The following is a 24,992-nucleotide window of genomic DNA, read 5'->3' as shown; positions in this document are numbered from 1 at the left end:
TCATGTCAGTCTCGGGCATTTTCTGAGCAGGTTTGGTGGATTCTTGTTGGTACGAAGGGGAAGATTTCTCTATAGATTCAAAATATGAGACATTTGCAGTTGAGTGGAAGTTCAGTTTCCCAGTTCAGATCTCCCAAAAGGACTAATTCACTGTCATAAATATGGTAATCTGTTCCTTTTTTCTTCAGTTCATTCATTCTTTGTTGTCGATTGTTCTTTCTCTCTTTTGTTTTTTCTTCATTTATTCATTCTTCTTTTGTTCGTTCTTTCTTTATTCTTTCATTCTTTGTTTGTTTGATCGTTCATTCCATTCGTTCGTTCTTTCGTTCTTTCATTCTTTCAGTTCTTTTGTTTGGTGCTTTGTTTTTTTTTTTGTTTTCTTTGCTCTTTCTTTCATTCGCTCTTTCTTTCGTTTCATTTCTGTCTTTCATCTTTCGTTTTGTTTTTCATTTTGTTTGGTTCATTTGTTCTTTCATTTTGTTCGTTTCTTTCTTGTTCCTTTCATTGTTTTCTTTGTTCGTTCATTCTTTCATTCATTCTTTTGTTCTTTCTTTCTCTTGTTCTTTTTTCATTTGTTCTTTCTTTATTTCTTTCATCATTTTCTTTGTTTATCTTTCGTTCATTCTTTTGTTCTTTCTTTCTTATTCTTTTGTCATTCGTTCTTTCTTTATTTCTTTCGTCATTTTCTGTGTTTATCTTTCGTTCATTCTTTGTTCTTTCTTTCTTTCATTCCATCTTTCATTCTTTCTTTCAGTTGTTCTTTCTCTTGTTATTTCTTTTGTTCCTTGTGTTTCTTCTTTCTTTCATTCTTTCGTTTATTCTTTTATTTATTTCTTTTTTGTTCTTTCTTTTGCTTGTTTTTTACATTCGTTCTTCTTTCATTCATTCTTTCTTTTGTTTGTTCTTAGTGTATTTAATTCTCTCTTTCAATATTTCTTTCATTTGTTCTTTCTTTCTTTATTTCATTCTTTCTTTTGTTCATTCTTCTGTTCTTTCCTTCCTTCTTTCTTTTGTTTGCTCGTTCTCTTTTCTTTCTTCCTTCCTTTTGTTCCTTCGTTTCTTCTGTCATTCTTTCTTCCTTTTGTTCTTTCGTTTCTTCTGTCATTCTTCTTCTTTTGTTCTTTCTTTCGTCCGTCTGTCCTTTTCTTTTTTCTCTTTGTATACAGCACATATCAACTGAAAACTAAATATTAAGGATATATTATTGAGATCGGGGGCCAAAAAAACTTGATCAGGAGCAACTACTAAGTATCTCCATGCAGGACTTTTGAGGTATTTTTCTGGACATTTTTCTCCACCTGCAGAAATCACAATCTCCAGTAGTCTAACTGTGACTGCTGCGATGCTTTCAGCCCTTTCATACCAAAAAATGTATTATCATGTTTCCAGAATCTTGCCACTGACATATAAGTTTCCGTGAACATAATGGGTCTGTGTAGCTCTAATAACCATGCAGGGAAGAACCTATTCTCTCTCCTAATGTTTGTATGAAAAGGATTAAGAGAAGATGAAATCACAGAGCTGGTAGATGAATATTGACGTCAACAGCTGTATTAGTGGTGACATCTTCCTCTTTGTTTCCTTCCTTGACCAGTCTCCTAATGAGGGTGTAACGCTTCAACAGACCGGGTCGGAGCCTGGCGGGAGGTGAAGAGTGAGAGCGGCGCTCACACGTTCTTCAGAGGTGGACTCCGGGCCAACATCGCAAAACGGGACAACTGTGTCAGCCTGGTCTCAGCCAATCAGGTGGTCCGAGCCCTCCCGCCCAGCAAGGTGCCCCTGAAGGACGGTTTACCCCAAAGGTCAGATCATGGAAATAAGATCATGTAAAGAAACACGGACAGAATCCAAACCGAAAATGTATTGAGTTTGTTTTCTCTGGTCCCTCAGATGTCACGCCTCCCGATGACAGGCAGCGTACCTGGAGGTGACCCGATCTGAACTCCAAGAAGCTCACATATATTCCGGTGCCCAGGTAATTCCAGCACACTTGTTGGCTTCTCACTTTGCAATGCTTTTAAAGCAAAAATCTACTTTGGTTGCCATCCTCTGGCACCTGCTAGTGGTCAGAAGCAGTACTGCATTGAAGAAAACAAAATGCTGATGATATCTGTGTCTTAAACTATTGTGTTCTCAAATTTGCATATTTCTTAACCCTCTATCTGTGTTGCCCATGTCTGTGTTTGTCTTTTCTTTACGTCCTTACATACCTCTGAACTCCAAGTAGTTTCTGGGTACTTCTTTTGTTTGCTTCTGTCTCATTTTCCTTCCACTGTGGACTCATTTCTCTGTAACTTAAAAACTGAATATATTTTTTATATTGTATTCTGATAAACATTGTAATTTTGTAGATTTAAAATCAAATTTTAAAAAAAACATGTATTTTTAGGTATTTTTAAACCATTTGCAAGGTTTTGGGGTTCAGACGGTTGCATATCACCAAACACTAAAATGTGATCTGTCAGTTTTTTTGACAACTTTAGTCGATTTCACTGTAACCATTCAAACTGAGGTTTTGATATCTTCTCCAAGTGTCTTGACTCCTACATGTTTGTGGCTCTGCAGGCCGATAACTGTGTCTCCGTACACCAGCTGGTTGTCGAAGGTGTCAGAGTCAGATGTTCTGATCGCTGCTCTCGGTTCTGGAGGTGTCGTCACGGTGGATACGGGAGGCTACGTCCGGCTCTGGGAGACCGGTGTGGACACTCTGCAGCGATCCCTGATGGAGTGGAGGAACATGATCGGAGGAGAGGGTGGAAAACCTGTACAGGTAAAAAAAAAATCACAGCTCTGTTTGAGAACTTTACATACAGAAGCTTCTGATTGGATTCCTCACTGGTGAAGCTAGCAGTTCCTCCCAGCTCCACTAGGAGCAGTGCGACTTTAAAAATTACTGTGAACTCCTCTCAACTCCCTGAGCGTGCTTACATCACTCTGGGAGGATATATAGTAGCTGCTGAAACATTCCTGATTTTATGCAAACTAAAATATTTTCCAGGCCAGAATTTATGACCCTGCTGTAGTGGGCGTGTATGAATGAATAAGCTTTGTGCCGCTGATGCAACAGGTTTGACCCTCAGCTCGGGTCAGAACATTCAGACCGGAGCACTGAGACGGTATTGTTAAAGTGCCCACATGCAGACAGAAACCTTCTTCAGATCATGTCCAGATGCGGGAGGCGTTATCCGCCAGATCTGTGAGGGCGACGAGACGCAACATGGACTGAAATGATGATATCAAGGAGGCTGATTGTCAAATTAGACGATGCACGTCCGTGTGTGTTTTATCTGTCAACACCCAAACATGAGTGATGATGTCTTCAATACTTGTTTGGCGAGGAACCACTGTTTTTTTCACTGTTTTCTGCTGCTGTCGGCCGCTGCAGAAGTATCACGGGACTCTTCCTGAGATTATAGTCATTTATAGACTCCCATACACCTGCACACCTGCAGAGCTCCCACAGCTCCTCTCTCTGGCCTGGATTCCTCAGCAGCCAGGTCTTCTTTGATGGGGCACCTTCAATCCACTGTAGGTCAGACTAGACAGACGCTCCCTATGCTCAATGTTAGCTCATGGCAACGAACAGTAGCGCTACTGTACTTAAACATACCTGCTGAAAAGGCTTTCTTTATACCTGCTGCTTTACCAAACACCACATGCGAGCTTACCTGTTTGCGCACGGAACATGTGCAATAACTGCCAAATACCTTGTTTTTCTGACACACTTAAGGAGCGTAACAGTCGGGCTTTTGACCAAAGTGTGAAAAGGAAAAGGAGGGAATGTAGATTTACAGTTTAGAATCACCGTGTTAACAGTACAGGCAGTATAGCTTTCACTGCAGAGATTCAAATCTTTACATTTTTTTTAACACTTCATATGTCCGTCTTTATTTTTGATGACGGACTCGATCTTTCTCGACATGGAGCGATTTTTGCTTTGCAGGATGGGTTATGTTGCTCTCTCTTTCTCTTTAGAATGCCTCAAAGGTGTTCTCTTGTAGCGCTTTTCCACTGGTACCTACTCTGTTCAACTCGGCTTGACTCTGCTCAGTTTGTGAGGTCTTCCATTAGGACGTAGTACCTGGTACTAGGTACTATTTTAGTACCTACTGGGCCGGGGTTCCAAGCGAGCTGAGTCGAGCCAATAATGCGATGTCTACAGAGTGCAGGCCACTGATTGGACAGGGAGTGACGACACACAAGAGTGACTCCTTCACGGAAACCAAACCCACCATTAAAAAAAAAAAAAAAAAAATCTGGCACACCGATGGTTGGCGTTGCTCTTCACAGAACTTGGCAATCTGAGAAAAAGCCATAGACCGTGCAGCGGGTATACCATCGCCTCGATGTTCTCCATTGTCGTGTTGCATTTGTGTTACACAAAACTATTAAGGGACTTCTGGTCTACTGGTCTATGACAACTCCACCCATGATGAGGTGGTATTTAGTTGTAATGGAAAATGACCTAAACAGAGTTGGGTCGAGCCGAGTAGGTGCTAGTGGAAAAGCACCTTTAGGTTCTAGTCATAGTTTTCAACTGTTCCTTCTTTTAAAACTGCTTTGGAAGGTTCTCATGCTGGAATATTCCTCTTCTGCAAAACTTGTGCAGACTTGGAGTCATCTTGTCAGCCAGTATTTTGATTTATGCAGAGACGTTCATGTTGCATCTATAAATGTCATCTGCAAAGCACCTTTTCCACTCGTATCATCACACTCCCTCCTCTGTGCTTCACTGTCAGGACTGTGCATCCACTGTGACGGTCCTGGTCAGGTTCACACCAAACATGTTGGACTCCATCTGAACCCAACCAGTTTATCTTTATCTGATCAAAGATTGTGTTCCAAACATTCATCAGACTTCTTTTCATGTTCTGTAGCAAAGTTTAATCTTGGAGTGTTGTGCAAGCAGAAGTAAGGAAGGGTGTTAATCTTGTGTTCTGTCTATACAGGTGGATGTTATGAAGTGTTCTTCACACTATCAGAGCTTCACAGGAACACTGATTTCCACTGATAACCCCTGTACCATGTCTGAACAGCTAGAATGTCAAAGTAGTTCACTGTCTGAAGAGTCATTGTAGGAGGATGACCTTTGGAGCCCTGATTGGTGGCTCTGTGGCTCCTTCTGTACCTCCTGATTACCTCCGCCAGGAGGTTATGTAATCACCGGAGTTTGTCTGTCTGTCTGTCCGTCTGTGTGTGTGTGTGTGTGTGTCTGTTTGTCTGTTAACAGCATAACTCAAAAAGTCATGGACGCATTTTCACCAAATTTTTTACAGGATGTCCGGAAGAGCAAGAGTAAGAATCGATTAGATTTTGGAGGTGATCCGAATCACCGTCTGGATCCAGGAATTTTTTGAAGGTCGAAGGACAATTGAGAGATGGCCGCCAGATTTTTAGTTGATGTTTCTGCGTCCTTTTCCATCTTTGTGAAGCCTCACAGTCGGATTTTTTTCGGTTCCTCTTACAATTATGTTCCATGTGGAACTATGATGCAGACATGCACATGGAATACACTACCATTCAGAAGTCTGGGGTCACTTTCAATCAATCAATCAATCAATCTTTATTTGTATAGCACTTTTAGTCCGATTAAATCGCACCACAAAGTGCTTCACAACATTAAAACATTGAAATAAAAACAATAAAATCTTTCCCTCCCACCCTGGGTATGTACATATATATCTACACATGCATGCGCGCGCACACACACACACACACACACACACACACACACACACACACATTCACCACAACTGTATGAAGACATGGCTTTGAAATGTCCTTATTTTTGAAAGAAAAACATTTTTTCTCAATGACGATAACATTACATCAATCAGAAATACAGTCTAGACATTGTTAATGTGATAAATGACTATTCTAGCTGTAAACGCCGGATTTTTAATGGAATATCTCCATAGGGGTACAGAGGAACATTTCCAGCAACCATCACTCCTGTGTTCTAATGCTACATTGTGTTAGCTAATGGTGTTGAAAGGCTCATTGATAATTACAAAACCCTTGTTCAGGTATGTTAGTACATGAATGAAAGTGTGAGTTTTCATGGAAAACATGAAATTGTCTGGGCGACCCCAAACTTTTGAACGGTAGTGTAGTTCATCAGTCCAAATCTGAGAAAGTTCTGCTGTTCACAGCTCATTTTTAAACCATGTTCATGCAGTTGGGCTGATTGGAAATCACAGATGGACTTAGTTAAGTTTCAGTGATCACACTTATTTTCACTGTTGCTGCACTGAGTTTCTACTTCGGAGCCCGAATTTTCAATATGTTCTTTCTAAAGTTTTTGTTTTAGATTTTTTACAAGAACAAACATTCTTAAACATAGAAATAATGCAGCTATTGAGGCATTTAACTGATGTTGCATAGGGATGTACTCTCTTCTGTTGTCTACTGTATGGTTATTTAATAAAGCCCATGTCTGTTGGCCCTACAGAGGAAAGACATGGCAGCTCTTTCATTACACTCCATGCATACATGTACATCTCTGTAAACCCACACAATGGGCTGTGAGTGTTCGTCCAGGTGTGCATGACTCTCTGCTGCTTAAATCTCCACGTGTTTGGCCTCAGTCTGACATTTCTCCATTACAGTGCTGTCGACATCATCCGTGCTCAGGAGACATCAGTCATCTTTTATCTAAACACACAACTCAATATGCTGCTGCTGCCAAGTAGGTGTCTGCAGGTATTCACCATAATCCAACCACAATCAGAGCAGCTCACTCACTCGTCCTGGCATTTAATTGTACGATGTGGTTGTTTTTATACCTGCATGTCAGCGTCTGTTTTTTTTAATCCCTTCTGGTGTGGTTGGCCCCCTGCCACCATTTTCTCTTCCCGCCCTTCCCTCAATGAAGCTTATCAGTTCCACTCATATGCATGTGTGCACATGCTTGATTCTTCAAGTCATCTGTAGAAGCACCTCACAGACTTATTGTACAAACAGCATTCACAGTTCTTGAAATGTGCAAGTAACATTTTGCAAACCACAACAACTATTGCATGTCTGTCTGTCATGAAAGAGGGACATCTGCTCAGCTGCTTAATCTACAATTTCATTCATGTTTACCATCTTAAAGGGATTTTTGAGTATTTTTTTCCCTTATGAACTTAAGCCTCTGAACATGAGGCAATTTTTGGGTCTTTCTTTGTTCCTGTCATATTTTTCTTCACCGTGGCCTCGTTTTTCTCTGTTATAAAGCCCTGCACCTCTGTGGAAGCAGCACAACCATAGCTAGAAGTAAAGAGAACTTGGAATGTCTGCTGTGATGTATGACACAGTTATAATGACAGAAATCATAAAACAAGACAAATATGGAATTCTTTGATTATTTATTTTTTATGAACAAAGAGTTTTTTTTATTTTTTTATATTTATTTTATTTATAAGTTGGGGAAAATGTGTACTATATTGTTCCAAGTGCCCACAGTTCTTCCCAGTCTGAAAGCATAAATTAGTGGTTCTACATACTATAGATATTTTACTACATATATATATTTTTTTATTATTTCTATCTTCTCTGTGTAAACACTGCCAAAATCTTTCTAGATTTTTGTCACATGACTGAATTCATATTTGTGCCAAGAAGTGCAGAATTTTGGTGTTTTTTTTTCTTATAAAATCTAGTGCCAGCTGTTTATTTTTTGAAACATTTTTAAATGAAAAGTGCAGAATGAAGTGATTTTGATGAAATATCACATTTTATAACAAAGAAAGCCCTCAGATAGAGCAGTCCTCGACCAAGACTGCTCAATCGTTGTTTGATTTCTGACAGACAAGGCCCGCTAAGTCCACAGTAGGGCTGGCCTGAATAGTGGTTTCTGGCCTCCGAATATTCAGGCCCTATTAAAGACGAATATCCGAATATTCGTTCTGCCCCGCGGCGCGGCGGCAGCGGCAGAGATGGCCCAAATATTCGGATCCGTTCGTCTGGTCTCCCGGGTCCAAGTGGAGGCCCCGTCTTGGCAGAGGGGAGCGGAGGTGTGGAGATTTTTGCAAATTTGTTAGGGAAGAGGAACTGGGATATCACATGGTCATAAGTGGTCATACCCTTTGCAGCGACATTCATATTTAACTCACAGCGGAGGTCTTCAGCACAGTGTTGCCAACTCCTCAGTAAGGAAAGTCGCTGTTTGCTGTCCTAAAAGTCGCTAGAAGTTGCTAAATGACGTCCTCGCCTAATTTGCATATTTCCCAGTTTGCATGTAATTGTAATATTCGGATACCAAAATTAATATCCGGATAGTGCCGTAGCGAACGAATATTCGGATATTCGGGTCCAGCCCTAGTCCACAGCAATGGATTTGTAGTAGGATCGCAGTCATGTGATCATCAGCAGGCAGCTGACATAGTGTTCACTTGTTGTCATAGTTACAGTGATGTCATGCTGCCATCTTGAAATGATACAGAAATATTTAACAGATCCATGGATCCCGATTATAAGCCGCATCACTGCCAAAATCTAATAAGGTGGTCCTTGTGTCATTTCTGATCTTCCCTAAAAATTTCATCAACATACGTTATTCTGTTTTTGAGTAATTTTGTGCACAGACTAACGGATGGACAAACATACACCGATCGTCACATAACTCTGCTGCATTCCTTTGTGGAATAATTAGATCCTGTGTTTTCCTGACGGATCAGCATGTCAAAGATGACTAGTTCCACGACAAGAATCATTGAAATTAGTCAAAAATCGAACAACTCTTTGTCTTTACAGTCTCTGACCATGATAAATGGTGTTATTTTGGTAGCTTTTTAAAGATGGCAGCAGTTTTTGTGCTTCACAGCATTTAGTGTTGGCCTGTTGCCTCTCCAAACACTTTATAGCAAATTTCAATTAATAATTACTGAATTTAATTTATCATTGACCTGCACACACCACATCTTAGATACATGAATCCACAAATACTCAATCGTACATTCACGCCATATAGACGCTGTCGCTAAACATTCAAGGATTCAAAGTACTTTATTGTCACGCCAGCACACAAATTCACAGGAGGTGGCACGAAATTAGTACTCGGGTCCTGCTTTGAAGTCAAAGAAATAAATAAATAAAAATAAGGGAAATTGCAAACAATATAAACAATATTCACACGTTTACCAGCGGTAAAGAGATGAAAAGGCATGTGTGCAAATACTGTGCTATGAAGTAGATTACCATTTGGTCAAGTGGCGTGTATTGCTCATGTGCAAAAAAGTGTCTGTAGTTGCATTGTATTCATGTATAGGTCTGCAGTTATGCTAATACACATACATGTACCCAAGTACACACATTTATTCTCTAAAAAAGGCCTCAAAAGTGGCCTCATGCACATGTGTGATAGCACACACACATTCATGACATTGCTCCTAAATCACTCTCTGTCTGTAGGCGTCTAAAGGGAGAATCAAAAATTTATGAGGCTATTAATCCTGCAAGACAAGGCGTGGACAGCAGATGAGAGACACTGGGCGAAGAAAAGAAAGACCGGAGGGAGGAGTTAAGACATTGATTCCCACAGTCATAAAACTGAAGTTTCTACGCTGCACCACCCATCCACGCCCCCCTAAACTCTCTCAATCTGGCTTTCTGTCCTTATGTTTCTACAGATCAGGGTTAAGGTGTTAGCTTATTGCAAACCAGTAGATGCAACTTAGCAACAATTACTCCCAGTTAGTGTTGCTTTAAAGCCTGTAGATGTTTTCACTGGGCACCATAACTTTTGTTTCGAACAGGAAAATCGCAAATTTAAACTGTGATGTGGATCTAATGATCACCTAAGAAAATCAAGCTAACCACCCAAAAACAACCAGGATAAAGAGAAATATGTAAAACTTAGTCAAGGCATGCATTAGACGATATTTACACATCAACATTAATGACAGTTTTTATGCCAAGAAAAGAGATTTTTCCTTCATTTTAATGCTGAAATACTTCAGAGGACACTTTCAGAAATGCTTTACACCCTTGAAAACTGCTTTAATCTTTAAATGTATAACAGTTCTTCGCTTCAAATGGCCCATTTTATGTCCTTTTTCTGCAAAATAATAAAATCCCTACGGTGTGTATTTTAGCTTGAAATACTGCAAAAATGGTTCATTTATTCATCACTGTACAACCTCTAGTTTAAAATGTTGTGTTTCACTCTGAAAACTAATGAGCTACTGCCGTCCCCGCCCCTTTTTCAGGAAGAAAACTCTTTCTGCATCTGTGATTGACAGCTTAGAGATATACAGTCTAAAGCACAGCAAAGAAAAGGTGTGAGAAACCAGGACTTTCTATGGCTTCTAACTTTCGCTCTGAGCGATCATTTTACATGGAAACGTCACATTTGTTTTTAACTTGTGTGTTTGGTGAGTTTGTCAGACAACATTCAGTAATAAAACCAGCTTGAAAATGGCTCTGAAGTGATTAGGCTGCATTTCAATCACAGTTTCATACTTGTTTAGTTGTCTGACAACAGAACAGAAAAATATGTAAAAGAGAACAGCTTTATTAGGAGTTCAGCTGTGTTCAAATACAGTATATGTGAGCTCAGAGAGCAGGAGAGAAGCTAACAGATGTAAACAGCAGCTGAGTTTACCTTAAACTGAAGCACAACAGGTGAAATGGAGTCACAGTAACCCACCCAGTGCTTGTTTACTGGTTTAAATTGAAGTATCTCTGAATGTCCCTAAGTGAGCCCTGACCCGTTAGCATACAACAAAGCTAATGTTAGCCACATTAGCCACACACTGTGCTAATATTAAACATTGAAATTAAAACAGTCTTCTGAAATTTAAGTTCCTCAGGTGCTGGAAGCGCATTAAGACTCTTATGTTCACTCTTGCAGCCACCAGCAGAATATTTGGTTAGCTTTTAGAGACATTTTAGAGTTAGCATAAACAGCTTTATAAGATGAATAAACCTTGTGGACTGTGAGGCAGCTGTTCATTCTGAATGAGTCACCAGGAAGCAGTGAGGGGCCGGAGCTATACAAAATTTGAACCGGATGACTGTTTGTTAGGTTATCTAGTTGTTGGTGGGTTGAAGGAATGGCAGAAGTAAATGTCTTTATATCTTGACAGCTTTTATTTTGCTACTTCAAGTTTCTAACAACCTCAAAACAATAAAAACGGATTTCTGCCATATGGGGCCTGAACTTCCTTCAACAGGCCTGTGTGCAGTTTGATCAGATTTCAATGCCAAAAGTGTCACCTGTCATCACATTCTAGTAATGCTGTGGAAGGAGATATTTGGGGAGTTCAGAAGTCCTATTCATTTAGCACATAGATGAGTTTTTGTGACTCATGGTTGATGCACTTTTACGCCTTAGATGGACGTGAAGTTCTACTTCTTGAATCATCAGGCATAAAAAAAGAAGAGCTGTGTTGGAAAGTCAAAGGTTGTGTACATAAAAACTTCAGTGCAGACCTTAACAAACAGTCCCAAGATACAGTTTAATGGGAAACATCCAATCACCTGCCTTAAAACCCCTCCATGTGCTGCAAATGGCGGGTGGAAGCTAAAGATTTAGGTTTGAAGAAAACTTAAGACTAAATCTGCAGCCTGATTTTGTACACTTTTAAATTCTGGATAAATTTTTGGGTGAATTCAACTATGATGCAACAACAGAGTGTTTTAAATTCACTGCTCTTCTCCGTCTTCTGCTTCTTCTCAGTGGTACCCAAGATTCAGAGGTATTGTAGTGTTTCGACTGGTTTATTATATGGACGAAACATGAAGTCTCCAAAGTCTCGTAGTTAAAACTGGCAGCCATTAAAACATCTTATAAAATTGTTGCATCATATAGGAGGATCATGTGTTTATGAACACTCATGAATGCAGCATCACCATTTTTCTATTTGACAGAAAATCTGTTCACCATTACACCATGTTAAAAGCCGATTTTGAAGTTTGAAAATGTCTTAAATGCACTTGTGTGTTGGTTTAATACCAAAACAAATCACCATAAAGCCTGTTGTACAGCACTTACATGCCACATAATGGACAACCAACAGTTTACTCACCAGTAAATTCACATTTTCTCAGCTGCTAACAGAATAATGTTCATTTTGGCGACTCTGAATGTAGATTGAATTGTAAGATTTTTGTCAGAAATCAATGTTTTGACACATGGAGTAGGCCCGGAGAATTTACACACTCAACTCCATTTTTCTCCCAGCTGCTTTACAAAAACCTGCATATTAATTAATCTAAAACTTCCGTTGACTGCTGCTCTGCATGTCACTTGCTATGAAAGATATGATTAGTTGCGGTTGTAATAGCTTGTTTTGCTGCATTGAGCTGCTTGTATGTCTGTACGTGTAGACGCTGAAAGTTGTTGCTATAATTGTACTGAGGTCTTGCTGCTTTGTGTATCTTGTACTTCTGTCTAACTTGAGTTGCTGTCTTTGATGGCGTCTTGTTGTCCCCGTTTCTATATTTTATCTCTTTAATAGTTCTCACAACATCTTACTACTTGAATATTAGCCAGCTGGCTGAAAACGGCAGATTTAAAAGTTGAAGAACTCGTGTTTAGGAAGTAATAAAATTGTGTACAGTAATGTAGTGCACTATATAGTAAATAGAGAGTGATTTCAGACACATCCACTCATTGATCATATAAAATCTACAAAACTGAGCATCTGCTGAAGTTCTAATGTCTCACAGTAGAATTTTACAAAGACAAAACGACTGTACCTGCTGCTATTTTTGAGCTTTAAAGCATGTAAACATGTTTTAGTAGGCCCCAAAAACAGACATATAACTGGGCATAATATGAGCTTTTTAATGAGGTAGTATTCTCTATTCTGGACATTGAAATGTGACACACATGGCTCATTCCTCTTTCACAACCGGAGCAGGAACCTGAACCGAGGGCGGCAGCTCCGAAAGCCGCTCGGAGCCCAAAATGGACATGTTGTAAGGCATCACTCATCATTTTTCTCAACCCCAAAAGTAGAACATTAGTCATCCTTTTACTGGTTTTGACGGGGCCAGAGGGGAGTCCATTTACCAGCATGACGACACATCGGTGAGCTATGTTGTCAGCAGTGGGAGAGTTTTTATCTAAAAACAGAGCGATGACAGCGAGGGATTACTGAAACAAGCTGCTGCTGACAAGATCCTGACACTGGCCTAATGGAAGTGTGTTGTGTTAATCGAGGGATCATAATCGCCTTCATAAACACTCAGCCTGAATGAAGTGTCTCGCCAGTAAAACCAGCTCAGCCTTTGAAGCTACATTCCCGTGCATCAGGTGGTCTCCCTCGGTTCCCAACATGGGACTGGCATGTGTGCAGCAAAGCTCGTGTTCTGCTTCTGCTTTTGTTTTTTTTTGCTCTGTGTGGTCTGTGAGTCAGACTTTATAGCGTTCATGTGTAATCAGAGAGCAGAGGTGAGATCCTGAAGGTGATGCAGACCTTCGACCCTTTAGCTCAGTGCTCAGCTACGGCAGCGACGTCTCTCTGGTTTCTGAGGTTGATGCCAGTTCATCTGCCACCACACAAACACCTCCTGAAGATCCTCAGGGACACTGTCGGTTTGCAGCTGCTGAAGATGTCGGTCGTTTTAAATTGCCCACTGCTGATCACTAAAACTGTAAAGAGTGTCTCATGTGGACGTTGGCAGCCAACACAGCTGGACTTTCTATGTGATCATGATGTCTGCATAGCTCTATTCTCTATACTCTACAGTTTATTCAAAAGAAATATGTTAGAATTACTACAAATATATCTTTAATAACCACTTACTTAAGAACTGATAGCATAAACACAAGTCTGTAAGCTGATTACTCATAAAAGTTAAGTTATTCAGACTAGTATTTATGCATTACTTAACCTTTAGGCCTCAATAAACAAAAGTTACACAGCAGTCCTTAAAGACCAAAATCGAATCTCTTTGAATTATGTGTTATATACAGTTTCCAATGAGATTGGGGGAAAAAATTGTTCTGACTAGTATTTAGGGTTAGGGTTAGGGTTAGGGCTAACCCTAACCCTTAGGGGTCAATTTTATAAAGTTATTACAGAGTTCCTTAAAGACAAAAATCCTTTTGAATAAAGAAAGTTCATTGTAAATTTATGTTAGAATTGGAGACATTTTGTTCCTAATTACCACTTATTTAATGATTGGTAGCACAAACACAAGTCTTTGTTAAAGTTAAGTTGTTCGGACGAGTATTTAGCCCATAAACGTCAGTTTAAAAATTTTGCACAGAGGCTCTTAAAGACAAAAAATTTATATATTTTTGAATTTAAAACCCTTTCCAACAAAAATATGTTAGAATTAGGGGAATTCATTTTTCTAATAACTCCTTACTTAACGATTGGTAGCACAAACACAAGTGTATACGTTGATTAGTCACAAAAGATGAAGTTGTTCTGAGTAATATTTAACCCCTATTGGTCAAATTTATGAAGTTACACAGAAATCATTAAAAGACAAAAATCTAATCTTTCTGAATTAAGACTATTTCCAATAAAATTATGTTAGAATTAGGGGGATTAATTGTCCTAATAACCACTAACTGAATGATTGGTAGCATAAGCACAAGTCTTTAAGTTGATTAATCAAAAAAAAAGTTTTTCTGACCATCAGGCCTCAATTTAAAAGAGTTATAAATGTCCACATCAAAAACGATACCAAAAAGGTTTCAGTTTCAATGAGTGTTTTCTTTTAATCTACATCAGTCCTGATCATATCTACCAAATATTAGTTCATTTTCAGGATTTTAACCCTTTAAATGCCATTTTTTACATGATGCCACAGTATCATGTAAACAAAATTAGTTATTTTCCATATAGTAAATGTTAAGCGCCCCTTCACCAAGCTGTTAAACGTCTGATTTTAAAGATGCGATATGCAAGATTTTGACCATGGTTGACCTTTGCTGTGTCAAGATATAGGGGAGTAATAGTGTCCTGTCAATGAAATCTCACTTTCTCTCTCTGTATATCCTAATCTCAGCGTCTCTGTTCTCTGTTTTCATTGCCAATGTGGCCACACATGCATGTTAGTCCATGTTTGTTAATGATAGTCCATGTTAGAGCATGTGAGTCCCTCCCATTGAAGATGTTGACCATTCTGGTGCTTATAAACAGGCTGCACTCTCACGATGCATTTAAAAGTTAAAATGGAAGACTAGTGATTATCCAATGCTCCAAAGCACCAAAGAGTTAAACAGCTATAGATTTTATCAATGATATTTATCTAATTTTTTAAAGCTCAACTACTTTTTTGTGAGTCTCCTCTACTTTTCTAGTTGTGTTTGCTGTGCTCTGATCTTTGTGTGTCTGCTTCCACACATGAGTCGCTTAAATCGTAGTTCACATCAAGTCAGTGTAGTTTACCGTGTTAGCATGAGCTAATGGGTGCAGCTGGATCATTTTTGTTGCCTCTCATGTGCACAACCTTTCTAAAAGTGAAGGGACGGAGTGTGACAGCTGTGGCTGACATGTTTGTTTTGGTCTGAGACGTTGGTGCTCTAATGACATCCAGTGATTGTGAATGTTGCACAGAGACCCTTTAGACATGCTTGTTTTAGATTATTGTCTAAGGTTTTCCTGTCTACGCGTGAAATGAGTGTCCTGGCCGAAACATGTAATTTTAAACAGAACTCTGGGATGTGATTTATTAAGATTATTTCATCATTACCACCAGTAACCACAGATGGGAATGTTTCCAGCTCTGAATGGGTCTTTTGGGGGTGACTAAGCACAACAGTAACCCTGATGAGTCCATACACAGTAAATTCTGCCAAAAAATGTATCTATGCAGGAAAAACCCTGCTAACGTTTCCAAGGATCACGCTGTTTAAGGATCATATTGTTAGCAAATGAAAAATAAATTTCTTGGTGCTTTCTGGTTGATAGATGATGTGAAGAATTCCGTACTTATTTTACATCTTTTCTTACAGTTATTTCTTGTTCCTGGATACATCTGTGATAAATTAACAGTGGTCATACTTGAGTTTTTGGACATTTTGATGCTTATTTTTCTTAATCGAGTTCAATATTTTAGCTGTACTTGCATCATTACTTGTAATGATTTAATATTTCACTGGGCAATAGTTTGAAGTAGATTTTTAATTTATCTCAACTGTCATCTTTTGAAAGAAAAGTTAATTGTCCAGCTGACCGGTTGCCTGTTGTAGCAAAATATACCAAAAAACTATCTACAATTTTGTTTAGAAACTTGTGTGTTTTTTTTTTTCTTCTTTTTTTAAGATAACAATATTGGCACTCCCAGTTTGGTTAAAGATGTATCCCTAATTAAGTTAACTAGTACTTTTAATACTGCTTGTCGAAATTGGAAATACTTAAATCATTTGATACCTCTCAAATGAGCATCGCTGCAGCTTTATTTTAAGGAAAGTCAACTTAAGTTTTCAATTTGTTTGACTTAAGTATTCGGTTTGCCTGAACTTAAAATAAAAGATTGAAAGATTTTGTCTTTCTTTTCTTTTCTTTTCTTGACTGAATGCACAATGTTAAAGGAGCAGAAAACCTAATTTTTCGCTGAAGTTTGAGTACCACTTTGAAGGGACAAAGTGTCATTTTAAGTTGATATAAACTGCCATTACCAAAGCAGAAAGTCGATAAGTGAGATTTATTCAAAATAGCACTTCACATCAACTACATCTCAATACTTCAGCTATAAAATTTTTAAATTAGACTGTAAATGTGTTATCTTTTGAAGAAAAGTTAATTATCCAGCCCCGCCATAGCGTGTATTTTGTATCAAAATATACCAAAAACACCTACAGTTTTGTTTATGTTAAATTACTTTCTCATTTGACTTTAAAAAAAAAAAACTATATTGGCTCTCCTAGTTTAGTAAAAGTTCACAGCGCTTGGTTTGAATGTCTGGACTTGCTGGTGAAATGTGTCTAAACTCAAAGGTTTCCCCATTAAAACTAAGATCTGCCTCTGGTGTAAACTCATGGATAAGAGAACAGCTTAGAGGCACACTTTAGTTGTTGAGTGTAGTGTGAACCTGCTTGAGTAGTTTAAAAATGTTGCGTCCAGTGTACAGGTCCTGATATCTGCAGCAGGTTCACTGCTTGAGCTTTATCTTGTCTCTATAATCTGACCTGGTGTCCATCAGACTGACCCTCCTAATCTGACCTAAATATAGAGCTGTGTGCTGATGCAGCAGCTTCACGTCGGTGTGAGAACACAGTCTGAGGCGTGGACGGTCGTTCTGTACATCCAGAGGAGGGTATTTCTCAGCTGCTCTGTCCTGATAAGCTTCAGTTCAACGTCTCGCACTACAACAAACCCACAAAGAATCAAAAACAGCAGAGATAATAATGCACGCAGGCGTCCAAGAAAACCTCGTCTCCCTGCAGATACCATTGAGATTCCTGCAGAATGTAAGAATGCAGCTGAACCACAGGGGATGCACTTAGTCTCCCACCGAACTCCCCCCTTTTCCCTCGCGCCTTCATGCGAGCCAGACTCTGGCCGGCCGCCCTCGTCGCTGTCAGAGCCAGCATGCTGATTTTGGCTCGGATGGTGCCATTGAGATGAACCTAGAAAAACCAAAGCTTTAACCTCTCCGTGGCTCTCCTGCAGAGAAAGACAGACTCCATTCTGTCCATTTTGCCCAGAACCCAGACCTTAGAGATACAAACTCCTTTAATTCTGTTGCTGCTCTGACTGTTCGGGAACTGGAAGAGTGTTTTTTTTTGTTTGTTTGTTTTTTGTCGGCTCTCACATACTAATTTAACACATCAGGAGATCAACACAAAGAAATGGGAAAGCAAAAAAAGGTTAAATCTCATAAATGCCTATTGACAAAGTGCGATTGCATTCACTGTGTTTGCTTTTAAACCTTTCCCAGGAAGTTGTTCCACTGGCGTAAATGAAGCAACTCTCTTTCTTTGGAGATGCTCAGATAGATCCTGCTGCTGTTTAGTTTAATAAACTCAGAGGAAAAACTTCTAAACAGCTGGAAGCAAAAACTTCAAAGTTTTACTTTTATGGACTTGATTATTGTCTAATTACTGCAGCTTCTCTGGTTAAACTACAGGGTGTACCTAAAGTCTGGACACATAGGAAATCTCATTAACTGTCATTTTCTTTGCCTCTACAGATTAAATATGGCTTTATCGAAAGAAGAAAGGGGTGACGTGAAGGACAAACATCTCGAAAGATAGGGTTGGGGTTAGGGGCTAGCAGGAATTTTAGCCATGACCAAATCTATAGTTTTGGCTGATACATTTGGTCATCCAGAACGGGATTTGTCGATGACACTGCCAGTTTCTTTAAACTTTTTAACCACCTTTGCTACCGTGGAAAAGTGAAGTGGAATCCTCCCTGGATGACATGCATTAAAATCATCTGCTATCTTTTGATACGTCCATCTTTCACGTCCACTCAGAAGTACCAGTTCAACAATTTCTTCTTTGGACAAAGCCATATTTAATCTGTGGAGGCAAAATATATATATATAGTTAATGAGATTTTCTGTGTGGGATACCCTGTACATTTCCCAAATAGTTAAGATTGTTATTCAAATACAGTTTAGTTTAAAAAAAACATATATAAGTAGTTGTATCTTTTGTTGTTAATAGCACAAATGCTTAGTGTGTGAGCTCAACAGACTCTAAAGCCTTTTTCAGACAGCATATATGTAACTTAGCTGCTTTCTCAGTCCTTTAAAGCAACATATTTCTGTCATTCAGGTCACTTTTTCTATGTAACTAATGATTTACCTGCTGCTGATAAAATGTGACTCTGTGCTGAAAAGTCAACAGTTTAACCTGCTGTTAAATCTTGATCTATGCTGTCTCCATGTCAGGGATCGTTTATGATCACAACTAATCGATGAATTTACCAGCGCTGTTCTTTGATGCAACTCTCTTTCTTTAGAGACGCTCATATAGATCCTGCTGCTGTTTAATGAACTCAGAGTAAAGACTCCTAAACAGCTGGAAGCAACAGCTTAAAAGTTTTATTTTTATGGACTTGATTATTGTCTAACTATTACAGTTTGTCTGATCAAACTACATTTCCTAAATAGTTTGGTTGGTATTTAAATACTGTTTTACTAAAAAACATATATGTAAGTAGTTGTCTTTTATGGTTAATGGCATAAATGCCTAGTTTGAGAGCTCAAGAGACTCTAAAGCCTTTTTCAGATAGCGCATATGTCACATTGCAGCTTCATCAATCTGTTAAAGCAACATATTTCTGTCATTCAGGTCACTTTTTCTGTGGCACTGTGTTGAAAAGTCCACAGTTTAACCTGCTGTTTAATCCTGATCCATCCTATCTCCATGTCAGGGATCATTTATAGTTATAAATTATTCATGAAGTTGCCAAAGTTGTCGTTTCATGTGCGTAACTACAGCAACTCTCTCTTAATGGATTCTGCTGCTGTATGATGCTGCAAATATTTACTAAACTACAGTAATAAACTTTAACTTTTATGAACATGATTGATATAAAGGAATGTTTGTGTATGTATTCATGTAATGCTGCCTGGATTCTGGAAGCTTAAATCCTGACTGTATATACATATTTTTAGTTGTTTATTAATTTGGGGGAGGGAAATGTGTAATTTTTCAACATATTGGACTTGGGAGGATCTCAAGAAAATGTATCACTCTGATGTTTTGTAACTCATGTACCGCTTCCCTTCTTGCTTAATCTTATCTACTGGAATTGTGTGGTTTTTGAGGGTATTTTTTCATTCTAATCGCAGGTTCACCAACGTCACCTACGATATGTTTTCATACTACTTCTGTTGATTGCCAGATCAACAACAACTTCACTTGTGGATCTTTAGTTTTCAAGATTACCACAAATAATGTTCATAGCAATGATAAACCTTTATAGACTAGTGTGAGGATATCACAAACATTTCAGCCCACAATACCAAAAAATATCACAAAACAACACAATGAATGTTGTTTTATAGCTGAATAAGCCAGTCAAAGTAATTTTTCTGTACAAACTATAGTAGTGAGTGAACATTCAATGTGCTTTTCAACTTTTCCTTAACAATCCTGGCTAAAATATGCTATTCCTTATTTTGGAAATTGTCTTGCAACCCCAACTTTGGAAGCCAATGGACAAGAGCACCTCTTCTTTAAGTAAAAATGAGCCTGAACTTCATTAATGTTGCTTTCAGATCACCATCCAGAAAAGCAGTGGTCTGGACGTCAGCTCTCCTAAACATGGAAAGATAGACCCACTGAACGCTGCTCACATCGGGGGAAACCAGTGGGCTGGAGGAACAGGTAACCAGTGTTAGAACCACTGTTTCCATCTACACTGATCTTACTGTGACTGATGGTATGTAAGGGAGGTGGTGTGTTTGAGGGCAGATCTGTGCTTCCTTATTTCAGCAAATATTCAATCACCCTTTGGCAAAATAACTAAACCTCTATCTGTGTAATGTCTGTAAATGTAAAGTGCTAGAATCACTGTAAATGGGAACAAGAGTAATCATCAGTTCGTTGGTTAACTCATCAGTCAATCTACTTGACATTAACTGACAGCTATTTTGATAGTTCATTTTTTGTTTGAGTCATTTGCTTAATGAAAACAGTTTCAACGTTTAGTTCATATCAGTGTGGGTAAAGTAAAATTAATACTGACAGTGACTGTGTTTACATGGAACACAGAAATTTAGTTATTCACTTCACTAAATATACATTACATCCTGGTTGCTGGTGTTTAAAGCAAAACCTCTCAATTTAATCCCACATTCATGCAACTGTATCATGTATTTGGGTAGTTATAAATACTTTTCCTACATAAATGTAAACTACCATTCAAAAGTTTGGCGTCACTTAGAAAAGTCCTATTTTTTTTCAGTAAAGATAGCATTAAATTAATCAGAACTACAGTCTAGATGTTGTTAATGTGGTAAATGACTATTCTAGCTGTAAACGGCTGATTTTTAATGGAATATCTCCATAGGGGTACAGAGGAACATTTCCAGCAACCATCACTCCTGTGTTCTAATGCTACATTGTGTTAGCTAATGGTGTTGAAAGGCTCATTGATGATTAGAAAACCCTTGTGCAGTTATGTTAGCACATGAATACAAGTGTGACTTTTCAAGGAAACATTAAATTGTCTGGGTGACCTCAAACTTTTAAATGGTAGAGCATGTTTTTGATATTTCTTTCATATGAACTGCTACATTATTGGCTCTTGTTGATCCACAAGTGGTACGTTTGCTATTTTACATTGTATTTGTTTATTCATTTATTTTAGTTTAAACAGTTTGACTGTGGCTCTTGAATAGGGGCCATTTCGCTTTATAGCTGTGGATTTTGCTTATCCACTATATTGCCAGCAATTTCAAATGAATTAAACAGGAAATATTATTCAGTCTTCCGCTTGGACAGCATCAGTCTGTCACTGTTACAAGACCAGGAAGCAGCCGATGAAGATCATAGATGTAATGGTGGGATGAAGTCATCTTGATGGATTTCTGTTACCTTGAGTGGACAGAAAATCTTTGTATGAGCAGAGCATCATTTTACTGTTGAACCAAAGGATACAGCAGAGCAAGCACCAGCTCAGTTAAAGATAAAAATACCTCAAATACCCCAAGTGTTGTACAAATCCTGTCAGTGCATTCACAAAATCTGATGTTTTTACAAGTACAGTAGGAGATGTGTAAAACTATAAATATAAGTGTCTGTGCTTCTGTGAACCACTTTCAGGGAATATTTGTGTTCAAGAAAATCAAGATAAGAGTTTTTCCACTTCTTTGAAACCAGAATATGATGTTCAAATGGACAAAATGCAAAAATAGGATACTTCAAAAACCAGAATACTCAAGTCCATGCAAGCAAAGGCATTTATTGCAAACATAGTTTGTAGAATTTATAGGCAAAATGAATGCTTTCTACTCATGACTGGTAATTTAAAAGGCCTCCGTGATGTTTATTTTCCATACAGGCGGCAGAGACACTGCAGGTCTGGGCGGTAAAGGAGGCCCCTATCGCCTGGATGCAGGACACAAAGTCTTCCAGGTTTCTCAAGTCGAGAAAGACGCCGTTCCTGAGGAGGTCCGCAGAGCCGCCCGCGAAATGGCAGAAAAGGCTTTTAAAGAAAGGTGGGATGCGTGAAATAGAGGATTAAAATACCAGCGTGGTGTAGTAAAGTGATCTCTAGCTAGGTGGGAAACCTCGTGAAGGTGTGCAGATGTTTTGGACTGTCCCTTGAAGTGTTTAATATGGAACAGGTGTGTGTTTGGAGGGTTTGTCAGTCAGACGGGGCTAACAGCAGCAGGTCACGCTGCCTCGGCTGGATCCCAGCGAGCGGCATGGTGTGTTCATACATTCAGAGCTCAGGGTTGAGAGGGCATCCCTTTCAGCAGCTCCACCATGAATCCCGGCTCTGTTCGCTTCAAACAGGCTTGTTCTCTTTACTTTCTTCCTCCCCCCTTTTTTTTCCTGCAGGGTTCTTCTCATACACTGGCTGCTTTCACACCAAGAAAACAACCTCTTCATCTCCTCTTTTTTATCTCACCAGTTTCACAACCCTCTACACCTCGTCCTCTGCCCGTCGATCCTCCACAATACCTTGTAGCTACACGCAGTAAATGCCATTCTTTAACACAAGAGAAGTAAAGGGCTGCTTGAGTGTCTTTTTTCATATCACAAGCCGACTGTCAGTTTTCCATACCGATGCATTCACTGATGAGAGCACACAATCCTTTGTTTGCTTAAGTCAGGGTTAAGCATCAATCAAACAGTGATCCTTCTACAAATCCTCCAGTTTGTGGCCCACATACAAGCAATAACAAGGCTCAGGTATGTCTAAAATATGAAATATCCACGTGAGCATGTTCTCCGGATGTCTTTTTCTAGACCCGTCTACCTTCTCCTTTCTTGGGTTTATGCCATTTGTAAAGGTCAGAAAGTCAAAACTCGCTCACTTCAAGGCAAAAAAAACATCTTCTACTAGCAGTGATGTGCTTTACAGTTACTAGTCATTGTGAAAACACACCAGCATTAGTTAAAAACAAATTTGAATGCCTTCTTGTGAGAGAAAATTTGTCTTTTTGTAGTAAATCCTTTACTCTTTAGTTTCACTTTAATTACACAGTCAGAAACTCCAGCAGGTTTCAAAAGGCATTTATTATGTAAAAAGAGCAACAAAATTGCACCTTTTATCAGTACCAGAAACTGCATAAACAAAAAACATCTTTGGATTTTGACTTTTCCGATGGTCAGAGAATGAATCATATGCCATGCACAGCTCTGTTGGAAAATTTAACCAAATCTAAGCCTAAAATTGTGATATTTCATTAAAATCTGTTTTTTCTGCATGTATTGTTTCGAAATTTCCCTAAAATAAAACTGTAGCTCTAATTAATTTCTATTAAAAAAAACCCGAAAATTCTGCACATCTCAACGCAAACGTGAAGCCATTAGTGACTCAGCTGTGACGAAAATTTTTGGATGAACTGCAGGCAGTGTTTATACAGAGCAGACAGTAGACATATATGGAAACAAAGAAAGCATATAAATAGTAACGTGTCTATGAAATAAATGAAAAAATACTTGCATTTATTAATGTAAATAAATATAATATAATGTAATAAATTATATATAATATAAATATACTGTACATGAGTCTAGGTTTTAACATTTTTTGAAGAATAAATAATCCAAAAAATTAAACTTTTATTTAATTTTTAATTATTATTTATGCCACTTTACTGGATACTGCATGTACTGGTATTTCTGAGTTCTCTGAGGACTTTATATTGCAGTAAAAAATGAGCTCACAGTGAGGAAAAAAAAACGCCTCCGATTTTAAGAAACGGCATAAACTGCTCAGGATTCAAAGGGTTATGAAAACAAAAAACAAGCAAGTGAGAATATGGCAAGTTTCCCACAGCTGTAAATTCAATTAAAGTTTCTTAAATGTCAAAATAACACTCCCACAAAAAGAAAAACACAGACAAGCTTAATGAGTGTTGGACCAGTTGTTGTTTAGCATGAACTATATTTCATGCTTTTATTACGATATGGCAACAGAGAAATGCTCACAGAATGCATGAGTTAATAGTGAGAAAACCACAACGAGCTGCAAGTTGGGACTTTTATGGGACGCTGTGATGTTTGACAGAAGTGCAAAGCCGCAGTAAAAACAAAAACCGTTCCCACTTTTCTAATTAAATGCATCATAGTTTGCAAAATGAAACTGTAAGAGCAAAAAACTGACTCCTTTACCGTCGTCTGTGGCCTGTTTGGGGAGCTGTTTGTCCAGTGTGTTTAGTCGTAGGGAGTGTCGGCCTAAATCCTTGTTTTTGTGGTGGTTGTGTGTGAAATTTCAGTGCTGTCTCCACCTTACTGAGCCCAAACAGACCGTTCCTCTCTGTTTGTTGTACACTCCCACTGCTCAGCTCCTGTTTAGGTTCAGGAATTTAAAGGAAATAGCTTCAGCCAGTGGCAGAGAGTGTCTGCGAACCACATCCACTGTCACACTCATATATACACACAGAGGAATGTGTGGAGGAAGCTGCTCTGCTGTGTACTGAGACATGATGTGAATGCAGACAAACGGACAATGAGGCTGTTTGTGCAGGTCAGAAATAAATGGATTATAGTGAGAGTGACACAAGGATCAAGGCCAATCATTAGAACTGCAACTGAATACAAAACATTGAAATATACGCGTTAACTCTTTCAATTATTAGAGCTGGAAACAAGCAAAGAACATCTTGGTCGACTAAAAGTGTCTCTACCTGCAGCCTTATTAACCTAAGTTAATTTTAAATCTACAGAAAAAGCTTGTATTTGCAGCATAATAATTATTATAACCTGATTATTTTGTACTAAAATGATCACATAGACTGGCAGCAGACCAGCTGCACGTATGATTTCTGAAAATAGATCAACTGGCAGTCCAGCCCTGGAACTTCTGAGGAACTTAACTGAAACAAGTTAGCTGCTGTTTTAGACGATCTGGAAAGTTTATACTCGACTTTCTGGTTCAAAATGCAGCCACACTGACTACTTTTTTTCT

At 38.7% G+C, this 24,992-nt stretch overlaps 1 protein-coding gene across 1 annotated transcript in view; it reads left to right on the top strand.

Moving 5' to 3' along the window:
- The window catches only part of vwa8 (von Willebrand factor A domain containing 8), a 158,199-nt gene that overhangs the window by 115,150 nt on the left and 18,057 nt on the right, over nt 1-24,992 (top strand). The window contains 2 exon segments of the mRNA XM_051959410.1: nt 20,125-20,233; nt 21,912-22,068. Of these exon segments, the coding sequence (XP_051815370.1) occupies nt 20,125-20,233; nt 21,912-22,068 (266 nt within the window).

The sequence above is a fragment of the Acanthochromis polyacanthus genome, chromosome 14, assembly GCF_021347895.1.
Source record: "Acanthochromis polyacanthus isolate Apoly-LR-REF ecotype Palm Island chromosome 14, KAUST_Apoly_ChrSc, whole genome shotgun sequence".
NCBI classification, from domain to species: domain Eukaryota; kingdom Metazoa; phylum Chordata; class Actinopteri; family Pomacentridae; genus Acanthochromis; species Acanthochromis polyacanthus.
The sequence above is the reverse complement of the archived record's forward strand: the minus strand, read 5'-3'. Positions and strand labels throughout refer to the sequence as shown.